At 39.5% G+C, this 12,468-nt stretch overlaps 1 protein-coding gene across 2 annotated transcripts in view; it reads right to left on the reverse strand.

Annotated features, from left to right (window-relative positions):
* The window catches only part of NTRK2 (neurotrophic receptor tyrosine kinase 2), a 195,288-nt gene that overhangs the window by 82,126 nt on the left and 100,694 nt on the right, over positions 1 to 12,468 (reverse strand). For both annotated transcript variants that reach the window (XM_014869110.2, XM_088156795.1), the window contains one exon: positions 1,374 to 1,562. In XM_014869110.2, coding sequence (XP_014724596.1) covers positions 1,374 to 1,562 — 189 coding nt within the window. The remainder of the gene's footprint in view (positions 1 to 1,373; positions 1,563 to 12,468) is intronic.

A 12,468-nucleotide genomic window follows, 5' to 3' on the forward strand; every position in this document is an offset into this window, starting at 1 on the left:
TATCTGCTGGTAGAAGAGGTAATAGAGCATTTCTAGCCACAAAATAGCGCCACACAGAAAAGCTATAGTAATAGTGAACATCAGGAATGCACAATAAAAAGGCAGAAAAAGACCTTTAGTTGCAAAACCACCCTTCTGGACTGTGCTTAGTGCAATGATCTGGATCTAAATAAGGATTAATATTCACAAGATAAGTGGGTAGCTCAGCATCCGTCTTTGTATTCGTGACATGCATGCATGCTGTCATGCACAGATCAAAAAGGATTTCTGCTGCATCATTTAAACTTTGCAAAGTTGGAGGCAAAGGCTTCCAACCTTGACAGAAAGCCCCTATACTACAGTTTGTGCTAGAAAGTGATATCTTTCAGGGTAGGATACAGACAGGATGTAGTGTCCCTTAGTTGCAAGCCCAGTGCTCACTAATTATATCGAGAATTTCTAGAGTGACTTCCCAGAGAAAAAATTGAGACTTCCAGTGACACTTCAGAACAACCTCCTCTGAAACACTTAGAGAACTTAGTGTCCTGATGAGAAATAATAAGGAGTGCAGTTACTATTTATCACAATTTCCTTCAGGTATTTTTTCAGATATGTACATTAATGCTAATCACTTGTTCAAACCCCAGCATTTCACATGTTCAATTCTGAAACTATTAGTATATTTGAAAAGTAGCATCTGAAGTAAGCGATATTATTCTTAAACTCTTCACAGTTCAATATTTTTATCTCTTCATATTTTTTCACATTCCACTTGCTACTAACTAAACATGAAAAAATTTGTATGTGACACATACTGTCCATCATGTAACCTTCTGCTCTTCTGCTCTACAATTCAAAACAATTTCTGTTTGTGGAGGTTGAATTATACAAGGAAATCACTAGAACTGAAGTTTTAAGCCTTATCATTTTTACAACTTTGCAAATACTCAGATTTGAAAGTTAGGTTATGTTAATGTGATCTGATGATATGATCTGGTGATGATAAGGTCGATTTCAAAGTAGTGCATATGTAACAATACTGACTTTTGCTTCTGATCCAAGATTTGTTTTCTCCCAAGAATACATTCAGTGCACAGGACTGGCCAAAGACCACTGAAATCAATGGAAAGGCTACCAGTGACTTTGAAGAAATATGGATTGGGCTTTGAGCATAACACTGCTCATTGCTCATTGTCTTGTCACAGGGGCTGAATTTGGCTTAGACAGAGGTAAAGCGGTTCATCCCATGTACCTTTAGTAAATAGCACACTTTTTAACCCCACCATTCCATCCCAGGAATTTAGAGTATTTTGTTATGCTAGCTCTGTTAAGGAGCCACAACACTTGCACAGGTAAAATGAATGATTGAAACACATACAGTTGTTTGTACTTACAGGTATCTGGCTTGAGCTGACTGTTGGTAATTCCAAAATACTGCGGATTTTCAATAACAGGAATCTTTGTCATCCCAATGATGACTGCATCAGGACCCCCCTCAGAAGAAGATGGAGTGTTACTGCCATTTGAGATGTGGTGGAGGGGACTGGCTGAATCGTCGTCATTGCTGATGACTGAAGAAGGACCTAGAGTTAGAAACAAAGAATTTCTTGTAAGTGTATGGTACTCTTCCCTCAGATGAGTAAGCAATCTTTTTTTTTTTTTCAAAATTTTGCCAGCTGTCCTCCATTACTCTAGTCAACAGCTCTCTTTGTGTGCTTGTTGACCTTACCTCAAAAATTTTGTATCTCTGGGTGCAGATGGAGAACAGTGAGTTTTTTTCCAATTAGAAACTAGAATCGAAACAAGTTTTTGTACTAGTATATCACCTAGAGTATATGTCAGCGTCCAGCACTGTCACTGTGCAAGATCTCAAATCTTGAAGTAATTTTGTCATTCTCAGAAATAAGCTATGGAGTACACACATTAACTTTTTTAACTTATGCCCTACTTGAAGCACACAGCAGTAACAGCACAAATCCAGGGAATGCCTGCCCTACCTGGCATTACAAGAAGACACAAGGAAGCTGGTAATTTCTGAAAGAAACATGGTTCAGGGCCAAAATCCAGGGGGCAATTTGCATAGTCAAAGAGGTACAGAGAAGATGCTGAGAAGAGTAGAGGAATAAAACCTGGAGTCGCTGCAGAGAGGCTCATCCTGTCCAGGAGCACATCCTACTGGCTCCCCAGTCCATATCTGAATCTAGTCACCTTCCAGAAATAGGTCTATTGTGAACAGTAACTGAGTTACAGTTTTTGTTTTGTTTTCATTCCATGCTTTGTATTTTTAATGAAAGTTCCACAGAGATAAAACCTTGTAAATGGATTTTTAAAAAATATCCTCCTTAGCACAGTGTCCCACTTCTGCAGATGCAGGAGCCTTTGAACTAACAGCAAATCAGCACAGATGACATTCAAACTCTTGACATCTAACCCTGCCACTTAAATTCTACATTACTTCTTCCATTTTACATTCAGTATTCATAGAAAACTAGAAGCACCATTTAGCAGCAAAGACATTTTGCCTATTCTCCTGACTGAAGAGACAGCAGAGATCACACATATTTCACTTCATTCTCCATCCACATTAACTAGGGTTTTTGGGATGACATTCACATCTTTTAATTGTAAAATCAAAAGATGATGTTAGAAACAGATGGCAAAAACCACCCTCTGGAAGTGCCTATTCTGAAATTGCATCTTTAGCAAACTGCATTTAGCCTTAGGGCAGCAGCAACAGCTTGAAAAAATGTCCCCCCAAAGAAGGGGGAAGAAAAGACCTTCTGTCTTTACTGTAAACTGTGTTTACTCCAAGTCACCCGATTGCAATATGTTGGACTCCTAGACTGAGTTTTTGACTGGATAGAAGGAACACTGCAGAGGAAATACACAGCTAAGTAACCTACGAGGCAGATGGCATCTATGTCTGCAAGAGAGATAGGGAATGCAGAGGAGAGAGTGAGAATGGGGATCATCAGCAGGTTCTGCATGCACATTACTGAGGGCATGAGAGTATCCACTGCAGCAGACACACAGCTGAAGAACCAGACAAGAAAAAGGAAAGTCCCAAGCACAGCAAAGAAAGGGCAGCTTTAAACAAACTCCTACTCTTCTGTGGCTCACTGTATCGTTAACAAAATCACTTCGTCATTACGCAGCATGGCCGACAGCAATAAAACTTAAATATTCTGGCATGTGGCTATTCAACCCTACAGTTTGAGACACAAGTATATTCACACCCCTGTCCTGCTTTTCTTTCTTCCCAATTGGTTTAAGGGTGCATGAGGGAAATGTTCTCATAGTTTGAAAAAGTACTTACCCCCTAGCCTGAAACACTAGAAGTAATTTTTCAAATACCTGGCACTTCACAGGAAAGTTACTGTTGACAAATGCAAATAAAGCCTAGATCTCTGCAATTTATCAAGTGAAACACTCATACCAAAGCTGGTTTTGGGATCACCCAGATCCCCACATGATTGACTCTACTGGGAAAGATGCCAGGATAAAGAATTTTTGTAGATTTCTGTAGTAAGGGCAGAGCCTAACAAATTGTGGAAATGGGCCACTCAGACGGCACAGCCAATATTTGTGTTAAGTCACAACACGTTTTTCAGGTGCATGAGAGTTATTTGCACAAACATTAAGAGTGCAATGCATTTAAAACTGCATTCAGTTTTTGGTAGAAACCATGTTTACATCTATAAACTTTCTGAATCTCAACTTGTGCAAAAGAGTAGGCTGATTAATACTTTCTTGGGAAAACAAAATACTTTTACACTAATATACTTTAGTATGAGGATCAAATCTCTCATAGCGAATAGGGAAATTCTCTGGGCTCTGAAACTTAATAGATGCATGTCTTTAAGTCCTTTTCAGTCCCGCTATTCTCTGCAGTACAGGAGGAGGCTCTTTTGTCATTGTTTGTTTCCACCATAGATGCAGTGATGGCAAGGTAACCATTACACATTTCTAGACTTTAAAGTGGGATAATGACTAGGAACTCAGTCTATTCATTGAATAATTTCTGCAGTACTTCAGGATGCAATTTCGTATGGTCAACTACTATTTTCAGCCAGTATAAACTGCAAAGCGCCACAGGGGAAAAGCAGACAACTGTTCTGTAAATCTACTCAATTAGGTTAACTGGTAAAAGCTAGTCTTCTGTGTGGTATGAAGCAGGTTGCAAGTATACGCAGCTCTGTGATGTAGGTGAGAAAATCCTGGAAAATAAGGTGACTTTCAGGTCAATTCCTGGCAGTACAAAACAGTTTAAGAGAAATTCAACCCTAGGAACTTTGTTGCTCTATCACTCTGTGATCCCTCTTATTAGCAACTAAACATCTCCTAGAATGATTTTTGTGAATAGTTGTAACTGGAACCCATCAGAGGTGTTTTTTTTCTACGCTTGTTTATTTGCTAGACTATCTACTCATCAGAAAGTTACATTTAATTGTTTGAGTGCACTGAGTCACGGTACAGCTACACACCAGCCAACCCTGCAGCTGGCTATGATATTCAAGTAATGTAAAACCATTTCCAGGATGCAAGATGAGATTATCACCTGTGATGACAAGAAATGAGAGCTGCCCTTTTCTGAATGGGCTCTGTGCTCAAAATGAAGGGTAATTTCTTGAAGCACCTTGGAGTGTGGTTTCATCCACATGAAATGCAGTCACTGAATTACTTGTGAAAGGTAGAACAAGTATGGTAATTACACTCAGTCACCTACTACTGACTCTGGTTTTTATAAAATCTCCTCTATGTTTTACACCTGAAACCCTGAAACCTGAAAATTTTAGACAAAATGTAATAGGTTGGAGTGAAAATCATGGGTTATCAGTAGTCATTAGCTATTGCCAAGAGCAGATTCACAGTTGGCTTAAGCTTTTAAGAAGATTCCAGAGACCTTCTCCACCTTCCAGTGTGCTGCCCAGAATCTTCCCTTGATTTCATTTTTAGACAATTTTTCTTAAGACAATTGGAGTCAGACAAGAATCTGTAGCCTGCTTTGGGGAAGATTATTTTCTCTTCTATTTGATATTAAGCTAAAGACTTGTCCATTCCACATCACCTAGGCTCAAGAAAAATCCCTTTTGTGTACAAAAAAATCTAGCAGCTCTCTAAAAGAGTTGTAACACGTAAGAAAACCAATTCTATTTGAAACTGATGAGCAATAATGAAACCATGATGCCTCCAAGAGCTGGGCAGGGAATTATCCTCCACACATAATATGAGGACAGGCAGAAACAGCAAACTTCACTTACTGCACATCCCAAGGAGTACTGTGATATCTCTTGAACAGTGTATGTCTGCACCTGTACTTTATCTTAGTGGTGCCAAAAAAATTGAGCTTCACTAGGTTAAGAAATAAAATTTAATTATATTATTTTCAAGGTGTGTCGCTATTTTTGAACAGGCAAAGGAGATTCATGATTATTAGATACAGCCTTTCATGACAGGAAAAGCTCAGAAAATTGAGATTGTGCAGCCTGCAAAAGAGAAGGCTTCAGGGTGACTTTGCATCCTACCAGTACCTGAAGGGAGCCTATAGGAAAGATGAAGCGAAACTATTTACAAGGGCTTGCAGTAACAGAACAAGGGGCAATGGCTTCAAACTGAAAGTCAGTAGGATTAAGTTAGATATTAGGAAGACATCAGTGAGGGTGGCGAGGCACTGGAACAGGCTGCCCAGAGAAGCTGTGGGTGCCCTATCCCTGGAGGTGTTCAAAGTCAGGTTGGATGGAGCTCTGAGCAACCTGGCCTTGTGAAAGGTGTCCCTGTCCATGGTAAGGGGGTTGGAACTGGGTGACCTTTAAGGTCCCTTCCAACCCTAGCCATTCTATGACTGCATTCTGTGGTTCATTATACTCCAGTCACCATCAGAGTTAATGCAGTTTTAACAAGCATGCTACCAAGACCTGTCTACACTGCTACTTGTTGGAGCTACATTTGCACAACACATTTCTGTGCAACACACATCACTTATCCCTGAAGTCACTACTAATGGCTCAGGCCACACTGGAAGACAACAGGTGTAATAAAATACCACAAACCATGCTTTCTGGTTAGCTTTGTGTATTTCCAAGGATGTATCTACTTATTCAACTGTTAGGAAGCAGCTCATGTAAAAAGCAGCATTTATGGAGATGATTTTTTGCTGTGATGCCTTAATAAATATCATTCCATCCATGAAAAATTATGTTGATTTGTAGGATGGTTTCTCAATGGGCCTTGCACTTGATTCTTAGTTCCCCTGGGAACAGGGACCAGTCTGTGCCAAGACATGCACACAATTAAGTTAAAAGCCCAACAATGAATGTATGCCACATCACTCAACACCTCTGCTAAATTCCAAGGCCATACCAAATCTTCTCCCTTTTTCCTTTTGGGAGGGGCGTATTTTTTCACATACATTGTTCTGAAAATCAATTACACAAGATTTCTTATCCTGTGAGATTCCCATGTTTGCTGTAGATTTTATATGTTCTGCATGATTGAAATGAAAGTATTATGCTTCAGAAAGAGCAGAGATTCAACTTTTCCTGTTATCAAAACAAGAGCCAATTTTCTCACCAGAAGAGACACCTTTTCAGCTTTACTCTAAAAATTGTGATCTTATCTTTTAATCCCTCTGGAAGACATGTAATCAATCACAGCTTGGTGCACTTTTTTTCTGATTAAGGTGCTAAGTTGTACTTCAAATATTCCTTTGTACTCACAAGTTCAGAAACTGTGGTATCAAATCATGTTCATGCAATTCTGTTAAACTGGATAAGAAAGCCAGCACAATAGAAAGAAATGCAATTATAGAAAAAATATTTTACGCTATTGGTCTCTTAAAATGCAGTATGTTGAATAAAGAGAATTGAATTAAAAGGCGTAAATAGGACTCAAGAAAAAAACCCAAAGCCAAACCAACCAACCAAAAGAAGACTGAATATGCTTCCAAAGAGAAACAAGTTTAATCTTGCTTTGCTTGGTGGAGCTGTTCAAAGTCAAATTGTTCTGCAAATCTAGAGTGGACTCACTAAAACTGTGGTTTTCCTTGGCAGTTGCCAATGCTTGTAATGAGGGAAAGCTCAAAGCAAGGGACTTCCATGTTTTCTCAGCAGCTCAGCTGTGTGGAGCAATAGCACATCTTGCCTCTACTTACCTCTGAGTTGACCTTTCCTGTCTCATATTCCCATCCCTGCCAGCTACCCAGACAACAGCCATTAGTCTCAGCCTTTGTGCAGTCATCTCTACAGTCATTGTCACATGCAGTTGCAAAGTCAATATCAGGGGGATAATCCTCTTTTGTTTGTGGTGAAAAAAGCCCCAAGATCACCCTAAAAAGCATTATACCTGGGTCCATCCTGCTAAAGCATATTGCTCTTCACAGATCAAAGACTGCATGTCCTTCTATCCTGGAACAGTACATTGAGCCAAAAACCACACTGTTACACATTAAATCTGTGACTCAGAAAACTGAGACTTGCCAGGCTTTAGTGTTTAGAGGATAAACAATTTCACATCTTCTGACAGGTATCATCAATCTGTTTAACTGATTTACACCCACCAGTGCTTGTTTAAGCTTGTACTCTGTTGCTTCTTGACATATGAGATGAGAAAAAACCTTTTGACACAGCCCAAGAAGTTCAGTTCCCATCCAAGATAATGCTCCCAGGAAGTCAGGAGAACCCAGAGAGCCGGAGAACATCCTCACATCCAGCAGACAAATACCTCTGTTCCCCACCAGCATGCTCTTCTAATATTCTCTGAATAGCAAAAGTAATTAGACTTCTTGAAAGTCTCTCAAAGGAAAGTGGAAAACAAAGGTTTAAACTCTAGAAGCAATCCCTAGGAATCTGTTCACTTACAACTAGAAACAAAGTTGAGAAATCAGTTTGAAAATCATGATAAAGCAAGACCAATTCAATGGTGTATTGTTTTGTTTGGGTGATCAAGGATAAAAGGTATTTTGCCTTTTTGCCTTTGTTTTCATGTGAAAAATCAATGTTTAGCTTTTTCTCGTTTGTTGCAGCTTCACAAGAAGCCTAAATTGTTTAGTTGTCACTGTATACAGCATTTCCATACAGAGCAAATGGTCTACATTGTTGGATTATCTTCATTCCCACATGGAATAATTTAAGTAATGCATATCTTTGACGCTAATGAAATAACAGGTAAGTTATTTAGCTTTACAGTACCAAATTTTCCGTGTTGCTAGATGTCAGGATGCCTTTTCCCTAAAACACATGTTCATCTTGCAGCAAAATTTATTTCAAAGGCCTAGCTCTACTACAGAGGAACAAACACACAATCTGGGTAATTTCCATTGACATGACTAGGCACAGATTTTAGCCACTCAATATTTCATCAAGGCTTTTTGTTCTGGCTTTGAATCCTAAGAACCACAGCTGCATGTTTGTTTGCTTGGGTTTTATTCTGGTGCGTGACTGTGAAAGAATCCCAGTCAGTTCCTTTCAGCTGCCTTTCTCCTCACAACCTCTTCTGTACTCCCCTGTATGCATGTATTCCTGCATCCCCTCACACACAAGCCTAGACAAATGTTTATGCAAGGGGAGACTCCCTAGGATAGCCTAGGGCACCCCTTCATAATGCAAGTGACTCCTGAAAGTCATGCAGCCTACAGGGTGCGGGGATAAAGACACAGGTGTCCTGGTCTGGGGCAGACAGGCAAGGCAGTTCACCCAAGAAACCTCCTTTGGAGCACTGCAAAGCTCTGTAGGAAAAGGAATGAGGGCTCTAATTCATACTGAATTTGCTAGTATTGTCTGGACAGGATGAAAGGTGCCTATCCCCTCTGCCCCAGTCGTCACTCCAGGACCAGCTCTCCCCAGGGACGCCTTCAGCAAAACCTCAACCTGCATCACAAAGGTTGCTGATTTATTCTTCCCTTTCAGCCAGAGTGGAAGGCATTTATGCAACAGATCTAACAACTGCAGTGTGACATGCATTGTCACATTCTTATGCACCATAACTAATAAATCCATGTAGATCATCCGCGATGTGCTACTATTATTTTTGATTTGGAGGCAACAGGAAGAGCAGTTGCACTGAAATACCCAGCACTGATGGTGGGATCTCCATCAAAGTCACGACCAAAACCTGGCAGGGACTGGCAGCCCCAGCTGTCAAACCACGGAGCCCTTTAGGTCTCATAGCCCTCCTCAGATATAGGATGAATATATACAGCTGTATAGGGTGTACAGCTATCCACTACTTCATGGACATATTTGCAGTATCTGCAGCTCAGATTATGTGCTCTATTATGACTAATGAGGAATTTACAGCCTCTCATCATTGGTCAAATAATGAAACACAGACCTAAGAAAAAAAAATCTAGCTGGGATGTGGCATATTAATCAACATTAATACATGAGCCAGAGAATTAAAGAAACAAGGCAGCAGAAAATGTGAAAGAATGTAAGAAAAATGATTTATATATTTTTTAATATAGATCATCAGCACTATTTATTATAGTCATCTGCAGGTTTGGATGTCTTGGAAACATGGATAAAATTACAATCCTTCAAAAATGCTACAGTGAAAAATCACCACAATAATAAAAAAATCAACTAGAATGTACTTGTTGGCACCAGGAAAAAAATAACCTGAAATTAAATCATTGTTGCCTTTAATTTCTTTTAAGAACTACATAATTAAAAACTGCTTCCTTACAGACTTCTCATAAAAAATCTAAGTGTTAGCATTCCCACTCCTGAGACTGGGAATTAGGTCCTTTGTTGTCTAGAAGATAAATACAAAGTGTACAGAAGCAATACAATTTTCCCTATACTGCTTTGGCTGTCAGTCTTTACTGAGAGAACAGCAAAGCTATTTGGAGTAGTCAGCTTGAATAATTTTCAATGTTTAGTTCAACATAGATGATAAGGAAGATATGCTAGATTGTGGAGAAAAGCTCTCTGATTTTGAACTTGTATTTGATTGTGCTGGAGTTTTTAAAGGAAAAATAAAAGCATTACTAATGACACTACCTAATTTTTTTAAGCCTCGATTATTTCCTTGAAGCAGAGAGATTACTATCTACAGGCCTCTTTCACTCAAGCATATAAAATGAAAATACAATATGGAAAAATCTAGAAATACTCAGAAACCTGATGAAATACTGAAGAACTGGGATTTCTTTTATCCTTAACTAGGGTCTGGGAAGGTACACAAGGATAGCCTTCAAATGCTTGGTTACAATTTTTGTTGCATGCCTTTGCCAAACAGAAACAAAAAGTTCTGTGACAAAAGTGTATTAAGATTAGGATAACAAATCTGGAATAGTTCCCCTGGAATAGATCCTCATGAACTTTGGAATAGGTCATGCTTCCATGAGCACTGCAATTGCTCATAGAAGACTCAGAAATCTCCACTTTTGAAGTTCTTGAAGCCACATGAGGAAAAATGTCTCTTGGAAAAGATACAGGTATAGTTGATACAGATTTATGATAGAGAAGAATCTCCCAGGTGTTCTTTCATCCCTAACCTTCTATAATGACAAAAAGGTAGACTATGAGTGTTCTTATAGGAAACATCTTAAGTCTTCAAAAGTTGATTTGCATCTATTCAGAACCAAAGAAAGCCCAGAGCTCAACAATAGCTCAATGAAATGTGTGTATTTCTGTACATTAGAAGGTAATTTTTCTAGCTTGCAGAATAAATATAGGTTTAGTTGAGTGAGAAGAACGCCAGTGCTCTGCTACACAGTGGGTTATGCTACTAGAACACTCATTGTTTAATAGCATTATTTGCATACAATTTATGTCGGTGGGATATTTCCCATTATTGCTTCTGAAAAACTTTCATTAGTGGAAGTGTTAATTACATGACATACTAACACCAAGTCTTGTATAATTTCTTACTTCCTGTCAGTGCACAGCTATTACAGGCCTCCAAAATTTGCATGGGTTATGAAATCAACACTACAGTAAAATATACCTCTGAATTTGCTCTCAACAAGCATTCCTTCAACAGCATAACTTCCAAATAATTTTTGATTTACGACCCGATTAGCTAACCTTAAATCTGACAAGCTACAAAAAAACAAAACTAAATCAACCCAAACATCACGCTCAAATTGTAAACAACATCTGCAGAAATCTGGTTTCAGTGTTCACTAAGCTCTCACTGAGATGATGTTACAGCCCAAGCAGAGCTGTTTTGAACTTGCACTGACATGGTCTCCCTACTCGTCATCTCCAAACACTTCTCATCCAGGAAAACAGGTTTTAAAAATTAAATACAAAGGCCTACCTGCACGTGAAGAGAAGGGCATGGGAAGGTGATGAACTAACGCTCTCCCATATATTCCTTATCAAAAAGTTGGCTTTCACCTTAGGTGAACAGGCTTTGGGTGCTGATGGCCTCAGTTTTGCGTGTATTGCAAAGGTAGATGGCCTTTGGAAGATTGCTGCTGGAAGGACAGAGGACTATTGCACAGAGGACATGCCATCCAAAACTAGCCCTCAGTGAGCACAAAGCAAGACAGAGCCAACTTTCCTTCCTGAACACCTGGTATTCTATTCCAATTTATATTAGATTACTTAGCAACAGTGAAAGGGATTCCTTTTGTATCTGTGCAACAGCAGCCATTTCTCTACAAAGTCTGTCCCCAAAGCACTCAGCAGCATACATATCCCAGGCTTTTAAACAGATCACAGGCCATCAGAAAACCTTGATGGACATCAGGAGACTGGCAAGGATCTTCTTCTGTGAAGTTTTTTTGGTGCTCAGAAATCATGGGTCATGAAAAATACTCGTGATATCCAGGTGAAGTACTTGGAACAGTCTTACCAGCAGACCCACTCTAGCCCACTCCAGCACTTCTTCTGTGCACCTCTAAGAAATCATAAGGAAAAGAAAAGCAGTCATTTTCCGTTGTTAGAGATTTCTGGATTATGCTCGATTAGATCTTTTGCACACTGTTTAAGGAACAGTTCACCTTTGGAGATGATAGAAAGCGTAACAGGCTGTTTGGAGGAATATCCCTGCCAAAACACCATCAGGTCAAAGATGCAGAATCACCTTCCAACAACACCCTTCTTTCCCAAAGGACAATTCCTAAGGCAGTGAAGCTTTGCATACTCAAAATCCTCTTCAAATTCAGATCTAAAAATTACCACAGTGGAGCAACTGAAACTCGTATACAGAAAGGAAACATGTCAAATTTCTGTTCCAGCAGCATCACTCACAAGCTATAGGATTAGCTGCACAAATTGACTGTCTTGCCTCTATATGATAAACCTCTACTGCCATTTACAGACACCTCCTCCTCCTTGCCACATGACGCTTCATCTGCTGGAGATTCCTCCTGTCACCTCTCTCCTGCCAGCTTTCCTTGTAATTGCTGGTATGGGAAGCAGGAAAATGCCGCATACTCAAACCTATTTGCAACGTATTAGCTGGGTCAGCCATCCCAAAAGTGGCCACACTACAAACTACGGCAGTTTTGCTACAGCAGATTTGGAAATGGATGCATTA

The sequence above is a fragment of the Sturnus vulgaris genome, chromosome Z (genome assembly GCF_052056855.1).
Source record: "Sturnus vulgaris isolate bStuVul1 chromosome Z, bStuVul1.hap1, whole genome shotgun sequence".
NCBI classification, from domain to species: Eukaryota; Metazoa; Chordata; class Aves; order Passeriformes; family Sturnidae; genus Sturnus; species Sturnus vulgaris.